This window comes from Phoca vitulina, unplaced genomic scaffold, assembly GCF_004348235.1.
Source record: "Phoca vitulina isolate PV1807 unplaced genomic scaffold, GSC_HSeal_1.0 scaffold40, whole genome shotgun sequence".
NCBI classification, from domain to species: Eukaryota; Metazoa; Chordata; class Mammalia; order Carnivora; family Phocidae; genus Phoca; species Phoca vitulina.
Genome location: NW_022589743.1, coordinates 10,057,367 through 10,081,247, shown reverse-complemented (window position 1 = coordinate 10,081,247; position 23,881 = coordinate 10,057,367). Strand labels below are relative to the sequence as shown.

At 48.8% G+C, this 23,881-nt stretch overlaps 1 protein-coding gene across 1 annotated transcript; it reads left to right on the top strand.

Moving 5' to 3' along the window:
• The first annotated feature begins 227 nt into the window (after nucleotides 1-227).
• CUNH17orf67 (chromosome unknown C17orf67 homolog) lies at nucleotides 228-18,424 on the top strand. Its single transcript, XM_032429036.1, has 4 exons — nucleotides 228-311; nucleotides 1,475-1,575; nucleotides 16,265-16,402; nucleotides 18,010-18,424. The coding sequence occupies exons 1-3, from the start codon at nucleotides 257-259 to the stop codon at nucleotides 16,379-16,381; spliced, it is 273 nt and encodes a 90-aa protein (XP_032284927.1). The 5' UTR covers nucleotides 228-256; the 3' UTR covers nucleotides 16,382-16,402; nucleotides 18,010-18,424.
• The last annotated feature ends 5,457 nt before the right edge of the window (nucleotides 18,425-23,881 follow it).

Genomic DNA, 23,881 nt, shown 5'->3' with positions numbered 1-23,881 from the left:
AATTCATGCACTGAAATTCACATCACAGAGGGGTAATTTCCTTGCTCAGGATGAAAATTGACAGGGATTCAGAGGAAAATAGTTTAGTGGTCATACTAAAAACTCAGAGTCAGATGCACTCAGCATCATACCGTAAATGTAGTTAGTCACAGCGTAAACAAGCCTGGGGCTGGACGTGGCTTCCTCCAAGTAGGCTGGTCCATTGCGGCGGGGGGGCATTCATTCTGCAAGAGGCTGAGACAGGAACCAAGGCAGGATGGAGAAGCTTTTTGTGCTCGTCCTCTCCCTTACCTTACTGACTTGCTTCACAGGTGAGCATCCACTCTGAAAATGGCCTGTTTCTCTGCTGACATGATAAACTGGAGTAAGTCTATTTTATATTTAAAATTTTTTTTCATGTCAAAGAATATGTAATATATGATAATTCAATGCTCCCCCTGCCAAGAGCAAACTCCCAGAATTGCTATCATTAGAGATAGATTATTTTTTAAAATCTTTAAATGTGCTTGAATATTAATTCTCAGAAATGCTGATAAATCTTTAACTATACCATCTTTTATTTTATTTTATTTTTTTTTAGAGATTTTATTTATTTATTTATTTGAGAGAGAGCCAGAGAGAGCCAGAGAGAGAGCACGAGCAGAGGGGAAGGGCAGAGGGAGAAGCAGACTCCCCACTAAGCAGGGAGCCTGATGCAGGGCTCGATCCCAGGACCCTGGGATCACGACCTGAGCCAAAGGCAGACGCTTGTCCGACTGAGCCACCCAGGCGCCCCAACTGTACCATCTTTTAGAGTTCATATGAGATCATCAAGACTTCACAGACTTTTATGTGATGATATCATTTGGAGTTTATGTCTGAGTATAAACAATATAATTTTATTATCATAATATCTTCTTTGAGGGATCACATGTGATTATCAAGTTTAACACAATCTTGTTCTCATGGAGAATCTTCCAATAACAAGTTTTAGTTGATTTAGTGTTTTGGGGATTTAAAGAAAAAAAACCATCAAAGCAAACTTAAGGGACAAGAAACATATTGACCAGGGAACTGAGGAAAATATGTTTTAAAAAACTTATCCAGGGGCATCTGGCTGGCTTAGTTGGTAGAGCGTGGGACTCTTGGTCTCAGAGTCATGAGTTCGAGCCCCACGTTGGGTAGAGAGATGACTTAAAAAAGAAGGAAAAGAAAAACCCCATATTCATTAAATTAGCTCCCACTTTTTAAGAAACGCACCATTGCAATAGGTAAGTCTAAGTTGTGCAGCTTTTGTTCTCGGTTTCCCATGTCAGGAACAATTCAGAATTCTTCCCGGAGCCCTCTGGAATGCCATGTCCTTTGGGACAGGTCCCTGTGAAAGAACTTTTGTGTTTGACCGAGATTGAACTTGCAAATCCTTGGTCTTGGCCTGTGAGCTGGAGCATGCGCAGATGTGCCGAGAGTCCCTCAGGCCCCTTCCTGGCTTTTTCAGGGTCCTCCCCGATTCTGACGGAAAAGCAGGCCAAGCAGCTCCTCAGGTCCCGACGCCAGGACAGGCCCAGCAAACCCGGCTTCCCTGACGAGCCCATGCGGGTGAGTGCAGACGTCCCGTTACTTGCAGGGAAGGGGCCATCACTGCCCCGCTCATGCATCTGAAACCAAGCCGGGTGCTGGGGTCAGCCCAGCGTCCACTGCTCCCTGGAGGTTCTGCAGGGTCTCAGGGGGAAGGGGAGCTCAACCTTTTCCTCACGCCTTTTCTCCTCCGGAGGGGCCAGCCCCGCTCGCCTGCTCTGCACACAGTATTTACAATGCACACAGTGGGGCTGATGGCCAGAGTCCCAGGATCTCCCCTGGGCTGCGGGATGTCGCCCCTGAGCGGGATGCTAGGGAGCTGTGTGTTGTAGCCGGTGCCGACCGCATCTTCCCCCCTTCTCCTGGGTGTCCAGCAAGCCAGACCAGCATCCTCAGCCAACCGAGCTCTGTCCGGACAGGCAGACCCTCTGCCCTGCTGCCTGTGGGGTTCTGCCCTCACCTCGCGCCTCTGATTTCGGTCTTTAGCCTCAGGCCTGCCCTGTGGGTCTATGGTGTCCATCTGCCTCGTCTTTCTGAACCAGGACACCGTCCCTGCCTTCACTTTGTGACTTGTGGTGGGTGCTATCAGACCCTGCTGGCCCTGGCCTGGCTTGTCTCCCCATCCTGGGGCAGGAGTACCGATATCCCTGGTATTTTTACCAGGATTAGCTCATATAAAAGTCTCTTATTCAGATGCAGTATTAAATAGAAAAAAAAGAAGCAGTGTTGCACAGTGCAGAACAGTGCTGGCCCTGGGGCAGACTGTGTGGGCGAGGCTCCCCCTTTTCTACCCGTGTGAACTTGGGTGCCTCTCCTCATGTTCCTGTACCTCTGGAGTCTTGTCTATTAGGTGGGGTAGCAATGAATATTGCTTACATTCTTATTATGTTATTATTCTAAATAATAACATGAAATAACTGCTTTATAAGGATGAAGTAAAGGAATTCCTAGTAAGGCACTTATAATCATACTCAACAAACAGTAACTACTCCTGTGAGTATTACGTACCGGGGACCAGGCAAGCTGCAGGCTGTTGCCTGGAATTCTGCTCAGAGTTGGCAGCAGACCCAGAGAAGTCAGTGAGTGGCTGTTATACAGTGTGGCTTCGAAATGAGTCAGGGACTTCAGGCTGTCAAGAGTGAAGGTGGCTTGCCTGCCTGCCTGCCTGCCTGCCTGCCTGCCTGCCTGCCTGCCTTCCAGTCAGATGTGACTTGGACTATCTAAGTGCAGGGTAGAAGGGGACTGGGAGGGGGGCAGGTGCAAGATCAGGAAGGGCTGGAGTACCTTGGACTTTATCTTGTGTCCAGTGGAAGACAATGGGAGTTTTCAAATGGGGGAGTGCAGACTGGAGCGTTAGACAGAAGGTTTGAGAAGTGGTTAGAAGAGAAGAGGCCCCGGATTGAAGTGTGGGGATGCCAACGTTCAGAGGTGAGCCAAAGAGGAGGAACTCGAAGGGGCTGAGAAGGAATGTGGGGAGATATTGGGGAAACCGAGAGAGTGTGGGGAGCAGGATGCGTGGCTCCAGGGTCCCTGAGGGCTCTAACTGGTCCCTTGTGCTTTTGGCATGATGTCTGGAGGGGCCGTTCCAGAGGTTCTTCCTCAGGGGCCCTAGGAGCCTGGGAGAAGCCAAGAAGCTGCTCCCCTCCAGGTGCCCAGGAGACAGGCTCTAATCAGCAGTGGAGTTGGCCACTGGGCATTTTCTCTGCTGGCACCTGCCTCTGGCTTTTCTGACCTCTGGCTGGGGAAGAGCAGTCTTCACAGGGGCTGAAGGCATCTTAGGCATCCGGCAACAGGTGAGTTTGGACTGTTACAGCAGGTGGGGTTGAACCATTGCAGATCAGCTTCCTGCCTCCCGCGCTCCGCCCCCAGCCCCCAGCCCCATGTCAGCCTCCATGCCGTTCTAGACTTGTGTCCCCAGTCATGGCTTGGCGAGGTCTTTCCCTGCCCAGAACTTCCAAGAGCCCCTTCTCTGACCATTTCCTTCCTCCTGGCCTCTGGTCACCACTGGCCTTCACCTGTGACAACCTTATGATTTTACTGAATGTCTGGCTTTTTTGGTTTTGTTGTTTTTGATCATCTTTTATAGGCTGATCACCAATGACTTAACTGCCTTGAACCTACCTTATCTAGTTTCTGTGTGATTCTCTCTTGCCTCAGAACTCCCCGCTGACCTCACCAACCATTTTCCATCCATCCTGCGTCCAGGCCAGTCCTGCATGTCCCTCACCGAGACACTGACCCCAGTGTCCAGAACCCTCTGCCACTCAGCCAAATTTGGAAAAGTGCTCATGTGACCTACAGTTGAAATGGGAAATAAAGATGCAATAAATTATTTGGTGGCTAGCCTACCTCAGTAGTTCTCATCCAAGGGTGATTTTGCTCCCCCATCCCCAGGACATCTGGCAGTGTCTGGAGACATTTTGGTTGTCACAACCTTGGGGGTGGGAGGAGGGAGGGTTTCCTATTGGCGTCTAATGGGTTAAAGCCAGGAATGCTGCTAGATATCCTCCAAAGCACAGGGCAGCTCCTGTAACAAAGAATGATCTTGCCTAAAATGTCCACATTGCTCAGGGTGAGTTACCCTGGCTACACAATGCTGAACAACCTCTTTCTCTTTTATTCTGTGTGTCTCTTGCACTATCATTCACTATTGTATTCTATTCTATTTTATTTATTCTATTGTATTACCCGCATGCAGAACCGGCTGAATCAACAAGCAATTTCTGGTAGTATATTTTTCCAGGAATGTGTTTCTTAATCTTGGCTGTATGCTGGGACCAACCTGGGAAGTTAAAAATCTGGTGCCTGGGTCCCACTCCCAGGGCGGTGCCTGGGGCACGGGGTGGGTGTCACAGCTCCCCAGGTGGTCTCGCCATGCAGCCGAAGCTGAGATCCCCCGTGCCAGGCCTTCTGGGAGAGACCTGCCATGTGTCATACCAGCTCCCATAGTCCAGTCGGGACCACAAAAGCCAAGAGCACGAAACATTTAGGAAACAGTTAAAGGTTGAACTGAGTGGTATGGAGAGTATATGGCCCAGTTTGGATTCAGCTCAGACAGCGAGAATGAGAGGGTCACGTGGTACATGCAGAGAGCGCTCCTTGCTGACCCAGATGTGCCCTTCATTATACTTTTCCATTGACTGGACCATACCGAGTGCCGGGTACCAGGTTCGGAAAATGAACTAGACATCCTTCCTTTGTTCCAGGTGCCCGTGTCCACTGTGTGGAGACACAAAGAGTCAGAGCGATCCACCTGGATTTGAGTTCTCTAATGAGGTTGAGGGGAGAGGGTCTCTAGCTCTAACTGGAAGGAGCGAGGAGGTTAGGAAGGCTTCCCAGAGGAGGTGTCCATCTGACTGAGGCTTGAAGGAGGAAGAGTTTTCAGGCCGTGCAAGGGATGGAGGTGACATGGGAAGGATAGTCCCCCCAATGTGATTTCAGTCCGTATTCTGCCACTAAATGGTCACGGCCTTTGGGCTTTGGGCGTAGGATGAGTCAATTCCCTTCCTCTGGAGCTCAGTTTTCTCCGTCAAGTGCAGAGAATTTGCCGAGAATCTGGCTAAGAGGTCTGTTCTAGGTCTTGTATTTTAGGGTTCCGAATAGAGCTTTGGGGATGACCCAGGTTTCCTGGTAGCCAGGCTGCAGCTTGAGGAAAAGCCCTGGGTAGCAGGACTCGGCCCCCGGCGAGGAGCCAGAAGGGTTTACTTAGAGGCCCTGGAGGGCTTCTCTAAAGTGCCAGAGCCTCCCCGCCTCGTGCCGGCCCTGCTGCCGCCGTATCCAGCATCCTAGACTTATATTTGACCTCTTCCCCCACATCGGGTCTCGTTGTTGACTTTTTCTTCTTATGGATTCGCTGACAGCAAAATGAATACCAATCACCTGTCCTGTACAAGAAGCCATTTGCTCATTTTAGGTGAGCGGCTGACATCATGATGGTCCTGGTCCTACATCACTGTTGCATGTGAGCGTTGGACACGGTGACCCCACATTTGTCTGGTCCCTAGGAGGCCACAAGGGGGGACCTCTGGTCGCAGGGGAGGTAAGGGTGGTGGATGGAACTGCCACACAGGCTTACAGCCTACAGCATGGGGACCAGGGGGTTAAGTCCCTTTGATTTGTGGGGAAACACACTTCCCTGTTCTTGACCTTTTGCCAAGATCACCTGCTACCCTCCTTGTTTCTCTGTGCAAACCATCTGCCGGGGAAAAGGGCAGGGTGGACGCACCGTCCTGTAGATGCACTGTCCTGTGTATCCAGTGTATGCATATGATGCACGGCGTTGTGTATGTGAGGGTGTGTGTGTGTGTGAGGGTGTGTGTGTGTGTGAGGGTGTGTGTGTGTGTCAGAGAGTGTGTGTAGGGTTTGTGTATGATTGCGTGTGTCTGTGTACGTGTGAGGGTATGTGCATGTATGTTTTGGAAAAGACCTTGCAGAATAATTTTGGTCTGGATTCCAATTCTCTCTCCTCCACTTTTGACCTTGACTTGTGTCCCTGGAATATAGGAAAGGACAGGTGATGGCAACGGGAGGTCCTGTGGGGCCAGGTTGGAAGGCCACAGCTATCAGCAGAGGTGACTTCTGTTCTGTACTCAGTAGGAGCCACCTGGGATTTTAAGCGGGGGAGTGATGAGTTTGGAGCCAGTCGACTGGAGCCATGCCTAGGTCAGGGACAAGTCTCTTCAACTCTGTCTTTCAGCTACCGCTACACATGGGTAATGGGAAATGACATTTTTGGACAGGTTATCGCTCCTCTTTGCCATGGGACCCAGGAGACAGACAGGTGGACGGGGACAAATGAAAAGAGGGAGTGATCTCTGGGGAATGCATGTGCCCTTGGGAGCTGAGCCTTGAGACTTGTGCTCCCCCCTGAGCTGAAATCACTGAGAGATGAATGGTTTTATCTCGCTTCTCCCTTCTTAGGGGCTTGCAAAAGAAAACGAGTTCAGAGAGAGGAGAGGCCAGTGATGGGGGTGAACGAATGAAGCTTTGGGGAGGTATTAAGAATTCCAAATGCAAACAAGTATGAAGATTTGCAGCAGTCCCCTGTTCATGAGTATTTACTAAGCAATGTTCATGATCTTTTTTTTTTTTAAAACATTTTATTTATTTTTGCGCACGTGTACGAGAGAGAGAGAGAGAGAGAGAGAGAGTGTGAGTACGAGTGGGGGAGGAGGAGCAGGGGGAGGAGGAGCAGAGGGAGAAGCAGACTCCCCACCAAGTGGGGATCCCGATGTGGGACTTGATCCCAGGACCCTGGGATCATGACCTGAGCCGAAAGCAGACGCTTAACTGACTGAGCCCCCCAGGCGCCCCTACAACGTTTATGATCTTGACGCATGGCTCAAGTATTGGCAGATGTTGGCTTCTGCGGACATACAGGCTTTTTGGAAACAGGTTCAGACCAGCTGTGCCAGTGCATCCAAGGGGCTGGACTGTTTTGCCCACATGAATCCTGCCGATTCACCACAAGGACTGTTCTTTTCTGCCCCTGTAGTGGGAAGGACACATGCTCTTGGAAAGGTGCGGCCCTGCGTTGCGGGGACGGCTGGTTTCTGCCCCAGAAGAGTGGAAGCTTTGTGCTAGGATCCTTGACAGAAGAAGGTAGAACCCCAGTGGGGATGGGGATTGAGACCAAGAGGAGACATGGTTCCGGGGAAGAAAACAGGAGGGATGTTGACTGTATGGGGGCAGCCGGGCAGGAAGGGGTAGGGGATGTGAAGAGGGGTCGAAGAGAGAGAGAAGCGGGTGGGAAGGTGGTGGGCAGTGTTGTGTGGTTGACAAAAGAGGATCTGGAAGCCACAGTGGTGGCAAAACAGGCCACGAGACTGATTCAGCAGAAACATGGCCCCCAAATCTTCAGGGATTCGGGGGAGTGGTTCTAGACCTCGCAGGAATGTGATGGGCACTCCCAGAAGGCTGGGATTTGCTGGGGGTTGGGGGACAGCCCATCTGGATTAGGTGTCAGCCGAATCTCTTTGGGGTCAACATTAGGACCCCAAGGACAGTTCGCAAAGACATCGTGTTAGAAGAGCTTTGGCATCACGAAGCCTCAAGATCCTCAGGGAGGGAAAAAAATCTGACTGGGGAGAAATCAATGCATGGGAAGAAGAGCCGGGTTTATGTTTAGAGGGAAGAAAGTGGAAAAAATATTCTGAGGTCTCCCTGAATATTTCCTCAGCCGTGATTGTGCATGTATGTTGATTTTCGGGGTTTGGGTCTAAACTCAAAATGTGGTCCCCAGCCCTGGCTGGTGGGCTTCTTGGAGCCTCAGGCTCCTCCTCGCACCTCCTGCAGGCCAAGTCTGCACCTCTGCCAGGCCCCAGAGGCCCCGGGCACACTTCGGTCTGCGAGAACTAAGTTCAGTCCTGCAGAGCTACCTGTGAGGGGGGCACTTAGCCTCTGTTCCCGGCGTCCTAGGGCTCAGGAGCCAGTCCATGTTTGTTTTGTATGACACAACCGATCTCTCCCCCTTCCTTCTGGGCACTCTGCTCATTTGGATTCCAGTCTCCTGGGACACCTTGCCCCCGACTTCTCTTCCTGCTGGGCAGTTTCTGCTCCTCCATCTGCTTTGCAGGATCCTTAGTCCTTTAAATGTCAGAGAGTCCCAGGGTCTGCCTTCCCACCTCATCCAATCCCGGGCGCTAGGGGCCTGTCAGCCCCCTCCCTGCCCCCAGCTCGGCCTCCCCACACCGGCCTCCTCATTGTGCTCTGAACGCATCAGGCTTATCTATCACTTCACTGCTGAAGTAAGGCTGTGTGGTAAGTGGGGCTGGGTTTGTTCTGCAACTTGTTTTTTTTTCTCCATTCAACCATATGTCTTGTTCTGGCTCATTTTTACCTGAAGCATAGTCTAAATGTATCATGCTATGGCCTGAATGTTTGTGTCCCCCCCCCCCCCCAATTCATAAGTCGACCTCCTAACCCCCAGTGTGATTGGGCTCCAGAGAGTTCCCTAGTCCTCTCTGCCAAGTGAAGTGACAGCGAGAAGTCCGTGACCTGAAAGGGGGCTCTCACCTGACCACGCTGGGCCCTTAACCTCGGACTTCCAGCCTCCGAACTGTGAGAAGCAAATTGGTGGTGTTGATAAGCGACCCAGCCTGTGGTGTTTTGTTAGAGAAGCCCAAATGGGCTAAGGCATATTTCAGCTTAACCTACTTAGCCCTTCCCAGAACAATGGACATTTTTAGTTATTTCCAGTGTGTGATGAAGATCCTTGCACACACATGTTTGGCCGAGTTAAATGATAACACATGGAATTGCTGAGTCAGAGGGTTTATGCACTTTTGACTGAATTAAATCCGGCCAAATTGCCTGATCAACTGTACCAACCCCCACGTCGAGCACGCGTAAGAATACTCGGGTCCCTACACTCTTGCCAGGACTTTCAAAATGGAAAGAAATAAAGTTTTAAAAGATAACCTCACCTATCTACTCTTCTCTCTGTACATATGTATGGAGACACGTTGCCAAACAATAGTGACAGTATTCTCTAGGTGATAAGATTTGGGGCAAACTTTTTACTTTCATCTTTATGTCCTTTTTGCTATTCCTCAGTGTATTCACTTCCTATGGCCGCCATAACAAAGTGCCCCAAATGGGGTAGCTTCTGACCGTAGACATCGATCCCCTCTCATCGTTTCTCTAATCTAGATCTAGAGACCAGAAATTAATAAAAAATGTTGGCAGGTTTGGTTCCTTCTGGGGGCCTCTGAGGGAGAATCTGTTCCGGTTTTCTCTCCCAGCTTCTGATGGTTGCTTTAGTCTTTGGTGTTTTTTGGCAGGTCTCTCTGTCCGTCATCACATGGCCTCTTGTGCTCTGTGTCCCTGCATCCAAATTGCACTCAGTGCACGAGGACACTGGTCCCTGGATTTAGGGCCCACCTTAACCCAGTATGACCTCATCTTAGCTTGATTACATCTGCAAAGACCCTATTTCCAAAGAAGGTCACATGTGCAGGTTCTGGGTGAACATAAATTTTTTGGCGGGGGGACATCCTTTCAATCCAGTACACTCAGTTTTCTAGTTTTAAGACATGTATGTATACATCTCCCAAAAACAACACAGGAGAATAGTAAGAGGTGGCCGCAGGTGGCTGGGTCTGAAGCCCAGACTTGTAGGGATCTGTATGGACACCGTGGTGCCATTCATTGGCATTAGACGAGATCAGGCGCGCTCAGGGTGGGATGGCCGTAGACCATTCATTGTCATTAGAAACCAATGAGGAGAAGCAGGTGTCTGCGATAATGCTGTTTGAATTCGAAGCTCTCTGATAGAACTTGCCTTCTTCTGCTCTTGTCCACCTGGTTAACTCTTGTTCATAGAGATTCTCTGTAAATGATGCCTTTTTCGGGAGGCCTCCCTGATGCCCCTGGCCTCCCCACCATGAATTAGTGCCTTGCTCTGGCATAACACAAGATAGCTATTTCTTTCTTTTTCTTTCTTTTTTTTTTTTTTTTAAGATTTTTATTTATTTATTTGACAGAGAGAGAGCACAAGCAGGGGGAGGTGCAGAGAGGGAGGGAGAAGCAGGCTCCCCACCGAGCAGGGAGCCCGATGCAGGCAGGGCTCCATCCCAGGACCTCAGGATCACGACCTGAGCCGAAGGCAGACGCTTAACCAACTGAGCTACCCAGGCGCCCTAAGATAGCTATTTCTGACTTTTTATTTTTTTAAATTTGTCTCTCCTGCTAGACTGTTCTAAACTGCTGGAGCAGATGGACTTTTTGGTGGACTTCTGGGTCCCCAGCACCAAGCACAGTATTTGACGTTTACTAGACACACATTATACTTATTTCCATTGCTTTTTTTTTTTTTCTTCTCTGCAGGGGAAAAATTTTGTAGGACATAACTCTACCCTATAACCGGGAGGTTATTTCAAAGAAATCTTTTCTATGGCCTCACTTAAATTCATTAATTTTCTCCTAATCATCCCAGAATTTAGGGAAAGAATTATCTGCCAATGACTGGGGTGAGCCATGGAAATTCTTTAGAAGGATGACATCGGAGCTAAAATTATGTCTTTTGTGTGTGTTCGTAAGTGCTCATGTGCCCTGGGGATATGATTTCCATTTTGGCCTGTATTCCTTTAAGGAACGTTCTTATTGGGCAAGTATAAATCATATTAGCTTTATTGTAAGTAGTCTTCCTAAAATATGCTTTCATGTTTAGCCCTCTGACAACTATGTGTAGTAACTCTACTACCCTTTTGTTCCCCATGATCTCAAAGGTCAGTTTGGAGTGACCGTGATGTAAATTGCACACATCACTGATCTGCCTTCTTTTAGTGCTAAGCCTTCTGGGGTCCCCATGTATCTAAGTTCCCAGCCACCTTCCTGCCTAGAGGATTACTTTGCTTGCACTAATGAGCAAAATAATTCATCCACATGTTGATGGACTTTTAATTTCATGCAAATGTCAGAGGAAGGATTTTGCCCTCTTGGAAAAATTTCCTGCCTTGATAGATTAACTGTCCACTCTATAATTCTCCACTTAGATCAGGGTCTAGAGGGTATTTAATTTCATTATCACACCAATGCCATCACAAAGGATCACTTCCAATTTCCTCTCTAATTACTGAGAGATTATTTACTTAAATCATTACAGCTGGGATGGGACATGGAATGCAGATATTGGTTTTTGTTTTGCTTTACTTTTTTTTCCCCTTAAAAGAAAGGAATCTAAAAAAAAAATTAAAACTTATTTTCCATCTATCCCTTCTTTCTCGATCCAGGAACATTTGAGTTTATCATTAATGCTGGGTCATTTCTAACTCAGCCAATGCAATTGTTTGAATTTGTGGTTTTCAGCAGATTTGCAGTTGGGCTTTTCATCTTTGACTAATGATTGCTTCTAGGCCTTTGTGGTAGATCCATTTTCCTAACATTTTAAATAAATAGGGAAATGTCATGGAAACCAGTGCTCGTTTCTCTTTCTCTCTATGTGTGTGTCTGTTTTGGTTGTTTTTCTTCAACGCTGATTTCAGCTGCTATTTAGGAGTGTGAAATACATATTACCCTTTGATGCTTTTATGTACGTTTGGCCTGGGCCATTATAATGAGCAAATTGACACAGATGTCGAGGAAATTCCAAGGGGGATTTAGAAGGATTACGGAAAAAGAACAGTCATGTCATCTATTCATTCACTCGTTTGTACATTTCTCCAGTGATTTTTATTGAGGTCCTACTCTGTGCCAAGCGCTAAGCCATATTCTAGGTATACCTTGGTCCCTGCCATTGAAAAGCCAGTTGGAGATTTGGCTGAGTGGGACAGGGATTAAATGAGTAAGGATGCAAATGAACATATAATTATAAGAGGCATGCAAGTGCGGGGCGCCTGCGTGGCTCAGTCGGTTAAATGTCTGCCTTTGGCTCAGGTCATGATTTCAGGGTCCTGGGATTGAGTCCTGGGTCAGGCTCCCTGCTCAGTGGGGAGTCTGCTTCTCCCTCTCCCTCTGCCCCTCCTGCTCATGCTTTCTCTCTCACTCGCACGCTCTCTCTCTCTCAAATGAATAAATAAAATCTCTTTTTTTTAAAAAAGAGGCATAGTGGCGACATTTGTTAATATCCCCACTGATCTCATCAGAAAAGTCTGTAGGTATTGGGAAGCTGTCAGGCTCATGGGAATAAATACAAGTTTCCCAAAATTCTAATTTCCCTTTAAAAGCTTGAAGTTTCTCATTCAGTAAATAGTACTGTTCGTTGTTTTCCTCGAAGTGACAGGCTCACTTCGTTCATTCTCGAAAAGATGCCTGCCACACATAGCTAGTTCAGTCCTTGACACCAACAGTCACTCAAGGACTCTTCTCAGAGAAAACCGCTCTACCTGGTCATGCAGCAGAGGCGCTGGCTTCCCACGGGCTCACTTTCTTTTTTTTTTTTAAATTAAAAAAAATTTTTTTTTTCCCACGGGCTCACTTTCTTCTGCTTCACGGGGGTGTTCTTCAGTGAAATGGGCGTTTTTGGAATGTTCTATATTTATTTATGTATTTTCACTGTGAGCGCGTGATGGTGAAAGATACAAGGACGGGGCGTCTGGGTGGCTCAGTCGTTAAGCGTCTGCCTTTGACTCAGGTCATGATCCCAGGGTCCTGGCATCGAGCCCCGCATCCCATCGGGTTCCGTGCTCCGCGGGGAGCCCGCTTCTCCCTCTCCCTCTGCTGCTCCTCTTGCTCATGCTCTCTTGCGCTCTCTGTCAAATGAATAAATAAAATCTTAAAAAAAAAAAGATACAAGGACAGTGAGAGTGGTTGTGAGTGCCTTGACTCTGGGTTAAGTCACCAGTTTTATCCACCAATGCACATAATGAAAAGGCAAATAATGTCTTAGGATGATTCTGAAAAGAGTTTTGACCTCGTGGAGCCCTGAGGGGAGCATGACCCCACTTTGAGGACCGCTGCTTTCGTCTTTCGTTCCACAAGCATTTATGACAGTTTCCTGTGGACCAGTTCCTGGGAGAGAGGCTCCACCCACAACCTCAAGACACGCTCAGATCTTTCTTATCTAATAGTAACCCCAAGGAATTGAGCGGAGTTTAAGGAAGGGACTTCTTGCAAAGGTGAGGCAGGAATCAGGCCAACTAGCAAGAGATGATAAAGGATCTGGGGCTATCAGCTCCTGGGCATGAAGGGGAAAGGCAGGCTCCCAGAATAGGAGAGGACAGCCCCCTAGAAGCTGTGGTCTTCAGGAGAGGATGCAGCCAGCCGATCCTTTGGGACTCCTCCAGAGGCCTCCCTCTCCCCTATCTCTAATCCCCTACTAGTGCCTCTACATCAGACCCATCTGGAAGCCCCAGGTCAGGGGAGTCTGGGCTGCACTTCTAGGCCAGCTTCTCATTGCACAGGGCCATGCGAAGGAGGAGAGGAATGGATTTAGACGGGTAGCTGGAGACTACAGGTGTGGCATAGACTTGTATCATTTCATTTAATCCTGATAACCCAGTGGAATGAGAGTCAGGGCCATCCATGTCTTGCAGACGGACACAGGGAAGCCGGCGAGGTGAAGCGATATTGGCAGGGTCTGGGTTTGAACAGACCCCGACGCCCGACCTAGGCTCACACCTGGACCTCTAAGCCTCTCTACCGTGTGCGGTCTGGCACACAGGCAGGCAAGAAGCCGGCCACGTGGGCTTCCTTCAGTGAGCTGCTTGCCCAGAACAGTAGAATAAGGAAGGCTGTGTGCTGGAAAGTCTTTGTTCTTTATTTACAAGACCCCACACTGCTTTCCTGTCTCTCTGCCCACCTCCCCGCTCCACGCCCAGTTCTTCTTCTTCTGCCCAAAGACTCTCAGACGGGCCAGGACAGGGCAGGATTCAGCCCCAAACTCACAAACGGGTCCTGTGAGCTGCTGGGCAGTCATCGTTCCACAGTGGGGTCCCGCAGGGGCCTCTCACCATCCGCTCCTTCCCTGGCTGCCCCAGGGTCTCCCTGCCGAGGACAAAGAGTGCTTTTGACAAGTCAGATGAAAACAACAACGGTAAACAAAACAGATTCAAACTGCATGGGTCCTGCTTTCGGGAAAGGAAGAAAAATTCAGGAAAATTGGACACTTTAGAATTCATTCCTTTGCACCGTCATTAAAAAAAAAAAATTTTTTTCCCCCAAGCTATGTTTAATACAGGATGCAGACGTCCTAGAGGGTATCGTAGAACCTTAAAAACTTAAAGTTCTAAACTGGATTCCTCTCTTAAAGCTTTATCCACACCAGAGGAGGGAGTTCAGGATTTAGGATTTTTATGATACTTAACACACCAAAATCGCTTAATCTTGTACAGATATTACTGAATATGATTGCTCTCTCCCAAAGTGAGATGCCACATCTCTGATTATTGGCCTGCTGTTTTGGGTTACCCGCATGTGTTTATATGGGTCTGTTTTATACTTTGCAGTGGTTCACATCCCATAATGACAGCACCCAGGCTTCATTCAGGACAATGTCAACAGCATACCTTCAAGTTAAAAATCATTCCCACCTCCACCTCCTCTCTTTTGGGGAGAAAATACCTGCTGGGCACAGCGATGTACCCAGCAGACCAACCCCGAGGGCAGAGTGGGTTGTCACCTGCTCTTCCTTCCAGGTGGGCAGTGGTAGTGAAGGCAGCTGTGACCCCCCTTTGGGCAGCATTTGGTCACTGTCAAGGTGGAGTGGAGATGTTGGGGGCAGGTGTGGCGTGGGGTGGAGGGATGGGGGCGCTAAGGGAGGGGTGGAGGGGTGAGGAGACTGTCATATCTTGGGTGGTAGGTCTAGGTCTGTATCTAGGTCTGTAGGTGCCACGACCTACAGACGTGGCAGCGATGGAGGGGGGTGCATCTGGGACACTCAGGAGTTGACTCGCAGTCCTCCTGCTCACTGTCATGTTGAGTTTGGGGGTGAGGGATACCATGACAGTCTGGGTTCTGGCTTGCATTCCCGAGTAGATGGTTTCCGAGGCGGGCGGCACCACATAGTGAACTGCTTTCCACGGTGAACACGTCACTCTGTAGGGCAGGCTCCTACGTGGAAAGGGAATCCTACAGCACGCGGTTCTTTGTGACTGGCTTCTTCCACGAAGCAGAATGTTTCCAAGGTTCATCCACCTTGGAGCATGTGTCAGTGCTTTATTCCTTTTTATGGCCAAATAGGATTCCATCCTATGCATCTGCCACATTGTATCTATCCATTCATCAGCTGATGGATATTCGGGTTCTTTCCCCTTTTTGACCACGCTCTCTGCTGCTGTCCCGAACATCGGCGCACACGGTCTGTGTGGGCTCACGTTTGCGTTTCTCTTGAGCGTGTACCTAGGAGCACAACCGCCAGGTGACATGGGCACTCTATGTTTAACATTTCGAGGAACTGCTAGGCTGTATTTGGCCCCCCTCTCCCTAGTAACATTTTGTTGGTTTTAAAGTCTCTTTTGTTTGATAATAATAGAGCAACTTCAGCTTTCTTACAGTTATCCCTTGCCTTTTAAAAGCGATGATTTTAATCACAAATGCATGCAGCCGTAAATAATATTTTATTTAGCGACTCATGTTTTGAGACGACATAGGTAGCTGGAATTCATTTGTGTTCACTGCGGTGTACTATTCCGTGTGCGCTCCTACCACAATTTACGTGTCCATCCTCCTGTGCGTGGATATTTGGCGTGGTGCTAGTGTTTTGTTACCGCAAGTGTTTGGTTGCTGTGAACGTTCCTGCACAGCTCCTGATAAACGTTTCTCTGCTTCTCGAAGTGACCAGCCACATCAGCACGGGCTGGGAGCTTGCCCAAAATGTAAATTCCGGATCCCCACCCCAGACCCACTGAATCAGAAACTCTGGGGGTGGGGCCCAGCCATCTGGGTTTTGACAAACCCTCCAGGTGATTCTGAGGCCTGATCACATTTGAGGGCCACCGCTCAGGGTATAATTGACGATTGCCGGCAACCGACTGTTTTTCAAAGTGGTGGTTCCACGTTCCACGCCATGAGCTGTGTGTGTGAGTTCCCATAGATGCACACTCTCTCAGCGCTTAAGGTTGTCAGACTTCTTTATCCTGCCCATTGCTCGGGTCTGTCTGACTGCGTTTCCCTGCAGAGAGGCGTGGGCATGGCGGGCTCCCGTCTGGTCCTGCCTCCCAGCCTCCCTCCGCCTGGCCGCGCCCTGTCTCAGAAGCACGGCCGTGTCATGCTTGAAGGCGGCTCAGCTGTCACGGTGGATAAAACCTCTCTGCTGGCGGGTTTGTTTGGACAGGAATACATGCACCATCTGCTTCGCCTGGAGCATCGCGCCGAGGAGCAGTTCCTGGAGCACTGGCTGAACCCTCACTGCAAGCCCCACTGTGACAGGAACGTGGTCCATCCCGTGTGAGGGGCTCCGGGCCAGCATCCGGTATGTGCCTTCACCCACCCGGGCCTTCTGGTTTAGGGAGATGGCGGTGGACAGCACGTGCGTGCGCGCAGAGGTTTTCAAGGCCATGGCTTAGGGGAGCCGGCTAACCAGCCGGCTGAGGGCTAGGGAACGGCAAGAGCCATGCAGGGGAGAGAGGTGGCAGCCAGGTCGAGGGGGGTGCTGGGGACACGCAGGGAGCCTGACCCCTACACCAAGAGATCCCAGAGAGGGGCGGGATGTGACCCTGTTTGCTGTCCAGAAAAGGTCACTCTGGAATACGAAGCTGGAGATGTGTGGCTTGTGGAGACTCGGGTTTTCACAGGTGGAGTTGGCAACAATGGCCTTGACCGGTGACATCCATCATAACCATCACCACTGTCACCGGGACCAGCAACTTCTTTCCTGCCTTCCCCTAGCCTTCCGACCCGGGGTCTGCCCGGCCCACCCATTCCGCCCCCCTCTTGCTCTGGCTTTGCTCTTTCGGGCCACCTGAGCTGGACTGTCAGCGTTCCCAGCGCGCCTGCGCACCCTGCCTGCTCCCATGCCAGGCGCCTCGCTTCTTCCCTCGCTGGCTCCTCCTTTCCAGATCCCATTAGATGAAGTAGCAAATCCCTGCAGAGGGTAAGCCTAGTGGATGTCGGTCCTCCTCTGTCATTTTTATGGACGAAGCAGGATGGGATATAATTGGGTCGTTTATCATCTGTGGTTAAGAAGAATCTTACACCTGTGTTGTTGATTTTGTGCTACTATGAGTCAACAGAGGACTCCCTCTAGGGTGGTGCTCTTTAGAATTTCCAGAGTGCTCCCTCTCACACAAATTCTCCTGTTTGATCCTCTTAACACCCGGTGCCATTTGAGAGCATATGTTTAACCCCATGTGATGGAGGAGCTCAGTGTTAAGCTACTAACTCATGCCAGGCACGGGTCGGGATGTCAGACTTCCGCCAACGCCAAATCCCGCACCCTTCCTGTGGACGGCACTGCCCGGTCCTGTGTGTTTGGGGGGGGGGAACAGAAGTTCCACTTTTGAAGGGTGGGGGTTGGACTGACATCTCTCCATAAAGGGAGACACTTAGTGCCATTGTGTGGCCGGGCGAGAGGGATGGTTTCTGGGTCGACCGAGCCCCACACACGGCGGCACCCTCCATGGGCTGACCAACCGAGGCCTCTGCCTCTGGGTGGGATCGGCCCTGCTGGTGAGCCCGGGGTGGGAACCGCTGGCTCCTGCAAAACACGGATCTCACAGAGGCCTCACGGCAGGCAGCTGCCGCTTACATGGAAACGGGGAGGAGGGGTGCACACCAACTTGGAATGTGGACTCGGAGAGCATTCAGATGGTGAAAACCGATCACGGGAAAAAATGACCGATTTCTTTCTGTGTCCTCATCGGCAAAATGAGGACAGTAAGGGCTCCTCCCTCACAGGGTCGTTCGGAGCATTAAAAAAGTCAGTGGTTGGAACACAGTGCTGCCTGGTGCATCCGGGGAAGTGCTAGGAGCTGACCGCTTTCGGCTGTCTCCCCTCCCCCTCTTCTTCCTTCCCCTCCTCCCCTCCCCTTTCTATCAACTTGACCATCCCATGATCGTTCTTTTCTTGTTCTTTTCCAGCAAGCCATCTGATAAGCAACGACCTGGCTACTGTCAAAACGGGATAAGGCTCCCTCTTGCATGTGTTTTTCAGCCGTGGAAATGGATGTGTTCAGACCCCGTGAGCTCCAGGTGTGGCCAAGTCTGCCTTGGGGACTGATGGCAAATACATATATGCTGCTTCATTTTACTAACCTGCGTCACTCATTAAAGCCAATAGCTTAAAGTATAACCCCCCTCCCCACATGGCCTTCCTACAGGTTTGATGAGGGGGCAGGCGGGAAGCTCAGCTGGGGAGGAGGCAGGGCCCCTCGGGCTCAGCCGTGGGCAGGCTGCGGGCCCTCAGGACTCGGGCAAGTCTTGCAAGGCCTGCACTGGGGGCTCTGCAGGTGTCTGGTCATCTCTTCCCCCCCCCCTTGTCTGCTCTAATAAACGGTGGTGGTAAATCTGCTTTCTGCCGTGTCTCCTTTCTTTTCCCTCCAAGAAGAAAAACTGGGATTTCCCTTCCCATTTATCTTTGTGAATCAACCCAGCATCAGAAAGCTTAGGGTTCTTTGAATAAATAGATGGGCGAAAATACAAACACCCAGCAGTTTTTCACAAGGGCCATCTTTTTCGGTAAAGAGATGACTTGCCCACGGCCTGCTCTGGAAATAGAGCATCACTGAATACCAGGGGCACACCCTGGTCTCCTGGCCAAGGATACATTTTTTTTTTGATGGAAATTGGGTTGTAGCTTCTCTCTCCGTCATGTGCCCACACCTCCCAGAATCAGAGATTGCACTATCAAAGACCAACAACAGCAGAAATTGGGAGGACAAGGGAAAGTGGGCTGAATGGTCCTAGGGAGAATCGGGCATCCTCAAAAAGAGGTAAGGAGAGATGCCCATGTACCCTGGGCTACGGGGGTGGGGGGCACGCCTGTCCCCTGTCCCAAGGGAGCCTGGGCGGGCTTGTCTAGGGAGCTGTCATAGAGCGTCTCAGGGGGCGAAACCCTGCACTAGGATTTTCGTTGAATCATCACACCTACTCTATGCAGTAGATGTGATTATTATTCCCACTTTATAGGTGAGGAAACAGGTTTACAGAATTTTGAGAGTGTATTTTTTTTCGGTCTTGGTTGTAACCAATTACCAGAAACTTCGTGGCTTAAAACAACGTGAATTTATCACCTTACATTCCGAGGTCAGAAGTCTCACTCTGCAGGGCTGCATTGCTCTCTGGAGGCTCTAAGTGTGAATCTGTTTCCTCACCTTTCCCAGCTTCTCAAGGCTGCCTGCATGTCTCATCTCCCTCCTCCATCGTCAAAGCCGGCAGTGACAAGTTGCGTCTTTCTCACACTATGTCATTCTGTCTCTCCTGCTTCTCTCTTCCACTGTTAAGGACCCTCGTGATGACATTGGGCCCTTTCAGAGAAACCAGGACAAACTCATTATCTTTAAGATAGTTGATTAGCAACTTTAATTACATCTGTGACCTTACATCCCCATTGTCATGTAATTACCTTACATATTTATAGGGTCCAAGGATTAGGATGTAGAGATCTTGTGGGAGTGGGGAGGTGGGTGGGCATTATTCTGACTCCCACGGGCAGTGTGTTCAAGTTCACACCACTGGCAGGTGGGGCAGCTGGGATTTGAAGCTAGGAAGCCCCTTATTGCCCTGGGCCTCCCAAACACTCTGTACCTTTGCCCTAAACCTGAAATCCTTCTGCCTTGGATTAAGTGGTTTTCTCAGCTGAGCTCCTTGAGGGCTCAGGATGTGTCTTTATTGGGACACCATTGCACCCCTCACCTGGTAGGGGGGCATCTGTTGAGTATCAGACCCATTTCATGGACTCTGACATTGAACACATGGACCCTGACATTGAACACATGGACTCTGACACTGAACACATGGACACTGACATTGAACACATGGACTCTGACATTAAACACATGGACCCTGACATTGAACACATGGACTCTGACGTTGACCTGCCCAGGGTATGCGGTACAGCGGCAAACAGAACACTTCTGCTCAGTGCCCCATGCCCCCTGCTTCTCAGGGTGCTAAGAAGTAGGAGCTGAGTATATGTGTGTGGCACAGAATGCAAGGGACTGAGACTACAGACCCACAGCGAACCAAAGTTTTATGTTGGAGCAGAGGCGGGATCTCCTTGAGCTTCTAGGAACCCTGGACATAGTTCATTTCTCAGGGGCAAAAGCTCCCCTTATGAACAGAGCAGATTCTTCATCTGTCATATAGAGCCTGGCTTTCAACCTCCTCCCCTTGACACATGGATGTGCTTACCCAGAACGCACTCCCCGGAGCCCACGGACACAGGGGCTAGAGTGCTGTAGTTGACCGTGAGCTTGCTGCAACCTCACCTTCCCCCTGCTCACAACAGCATTTCAGATGGCAGGTGAGTGAGAGCAACGGCATGACGGGACGATCTTGACAGCGGCAGACATCAGTGGTTCAGAATACGGGCTTGGAGCCCGAGCTCCTGCATTCCGTTCCTGGCTCCACCACTGACTAGCTGTGTGCCCTTGGGCAAGTGGATTGACCTCTCTGGGCCTTAGCTCCCTTATCTGTAAAATGGGAATAATAATAGTACTTCTCTCAAAATGTTATTGTGATAATTCTTTTATTGAGTAAACACTTCATAAAAGTAGCATTACTGCTTAAAAAGATTAAACGATTATTGGGCATTACTTCATTAACCAAGATAAAGTCTGTCTTTGTTTTTCCTCTCCCTTTATTTATTTATTTTTAACTTTTTATTTAGGGAAAAGGTAGAGAATGTTTGGGAAGAGAAGGGCCGCCTGTCCACTTAGAGTTGCTCTGTTTACATTACTAAATCTTCTTATCTGTAAACATGGTCTATCTCTCCGTTTATTTAGGCGATTTTAAATGTCCATTATTCAAATTTTATTATTTTCTTTGCAAAGACTGTGCATATCTTTTGTCAGCATTGTCTCTAGGTACTGTGCAGGACTTTTAAAATTATAACCAGAATTTTCTTATAATTACATTTTCTGGTTGGTTATTCTGGTGCGTATAGGAATAAAATTGATTTTTATACATTGATTCTATCCAGCCACTCTCTGATACCTCTAACCAATTCTTCTTCTGAGATAATTACTATATATGACCTTTGCTTCTCTTTGAAGTTGAGAACAAACTGAGAAGTAGATGTAGGAGTCCGTTAGAATAGGACTGATCACCTTTATTACCAATAAGGTTCTTTGGAAAATATGGATTAGATCTGTAGCTACAATAGGCTCTTTAATACTCCATTCCATGGTTAAATGTACCCAGTCACAGACAGGGCTAGAAAACTGCAAGCCTCTCCTGTGGGCCCTACTTATAAAAATTCTGGAATAGAGGAGCAGAGAATGAGTCCTTCCCAGGGGCGGGCTTGTTCCCCAAGACAGTGGAGAGGAAGGTACTGAGCTATGCAGGTCTAGCTCCTTCTCCAAACTCAACAAATGACTCTTTGGAGTGTGAATGGGAGAGCAAAGAGAGGCCAGCAGTGTTATTCTAATACAGTTACCACCATGAAGAAACAAGAAGTAAATGTCCCTCACATATTATAGATTTCATTGCATTCTCTCTCTCAAAAAATCATTGTCCATGACAATACTGTTTCTTCTTGTACAATCCTTATACCTTTTGTTAGTTTTTCCTGTCTTATTGCTATAACTAGGACTTCTAGAACAGTGGTGAACAGATGTCATTATAGTGTGTCGTTTTTCCTCATTCCTGTCTTTAAAGGGAATACATATGATTGCTGTGCCCTTTTGGTAGAAAGCTATTATCAGGTTAGGGAAGTTCCCTTCTGTTCCTGGTTTGAAAAAAAAATTATAAATGGGTATTTAATATTTGAATTCTCTTTTGCATTAATTGAAATGACAATATTACTTGTAATAACATTGTGATTTCCCTAATGTTAAACCAACCTTAAATTCCTGAGCTAGGGCGCCTGGGTGGCTCAGTTGGTTAAGCGACTGCCTTCAGCTCAGGTCATGATCCTGGAGTCCCTGGATCGAGTCCCGCATCGGGCTCCCTGCTCGGCAGGGGGTCTGCTTCTCCCTCTGACCCTCCCCCCTCTCATGTGCTCTCTCTCATTCTCTCTCTCTCAAATAAATAAATAAAATCTTAAAAAAAAAAAAATTCCTGAGCTAATGTGGCTTGTCAGGGAAAGTTTCTTTTCTTTCTTTCTTTTTATTTTTTTTATTTTTTTATTTTTTTATTTATTATTTTTTTTAAAGATTTTATTTATTTATTTGAGACAGAGAGGATGAGAGAGAGCACATGAGAGGGGGGAGGGTCAGAGGGAGAAGCAGGCTCCCTGCCGAGCAGGGAACCCGATGCGGGACTCGATCCAGGGACTCCAGGATCATGACCTGAGCCGAAGGCAGTCGCTTAACCAACTGAGCCACCCAGGCGCCCTCTTTTTTTTTTTTTTTAAAGATTTTATTTATTTATTTGACAGAGAGAGAGAGAGAGAGGGAGATCACAAGTAGGCAGAGCGGCAGGCAGAGGGAGAGGGAGAAGCAGGCTCTCCACCGAGCAGGGAGCCTGATGCGGGGCTCGATCCCAGGACCCTGGGATCATGACCTGAGCCAAAGGCAGATGCTTAACCCACTGAACCACCCAGGCACCCCTCAGGGAAGATTTCTTAGAGGGGGGAGCTGTCAATGATTGTGAAGGAATTAGCTGGATAAAAAAAGATGGAGTGGGGGACTCCTGTTGAGTGTCTGCTTTCGGCTCAGGTCATGATCCCAGCGTCCTGGGATCGAGCCCCGCATCGGTCTCCCTGCTCAGTGGGGAGCCTGCTTCTCCCTCGGCCTGCTACTCCCCCTGCTTGTGTTCGCTCTCTCTGACAAATAGATAAAATCTTAAACAAAACCAAACAAAACAGATGGAGTGGGGATGAGAGGTAGGGCAAGGTGAGGGTGCAGGTGGGGAACGTTGTTGCCGGCAGAGGCAACAGCAAGTGCTAAGGTCCTGAGGTGGGGAAGGAGCTGGTGTGTTTGAGGAACTTCCACAAAGCCAGGATGGCTTCACCTCTGAAGAGAGAGGGAGAGTGTTGGCCCCAAGAAAGTAGCCATAAATCTCATACAGCCCAGTTAACCTTCTCCTCAAACCTATAAACTCATCTATCTGATAGAAAACAAGTCTCTGCTTCAAAGATTTTTCAACGGATTAAAATGGACTATTTTTTTTTTTGTGTGGCTCAGGTTTCAGGTGGTTCAAATCTCTCTTTTAATTAAATGTGGGCCCTGCCTTTCCTCTATCCAGATCGTGTTAAGATTTTTCTTCTTTTGCAGTTTAATAGTAGCAGAGAGCAGTTCTTAAAGTGTGGCCCCCATAGGCCAGCAGGAAATTGTCAGACATGCAAATTTTCAGGCCCCACTTAGACTTTCTGAATCAGAAACTTAGGAGCTGAGGCCCAGCAAGCGATCTGGGTTTTAGTGAGCCCTCCGGGTGATTCTGATGTACTCAAGAGTTTGCGAACCATTGGATTAGAGCTTCCCGGAGCTTCCTGAAGCTTCCCAGTGTTGTGGAAAGAAGCTGAGACTGAGGGCTGGCAGGCCTGGAGGCTGGTCCACTTTACTCACTTCTCCAGCTGTTTTGAGGGCCTACTGTGTGCCTTGCACTATTTTAGGTCCTGCAGACCCAGAGATGAACAAGACGGAGAAAGATGATTCTTAAAAAAAAAATTATGGTATTCATATAACATAAAATTCACCATCTTAACCAATTTAAAGCATACAATTTAGTGGTGGTTAGTACATTCACAATATCGTGCAACCATCCCCACTGTCTAGTTCCAGAACATTTTATGACCCCAAAATGCAACCCTGTTCCCACGAAGCAGTCAATTCTATTTGTCTCTCTCTCC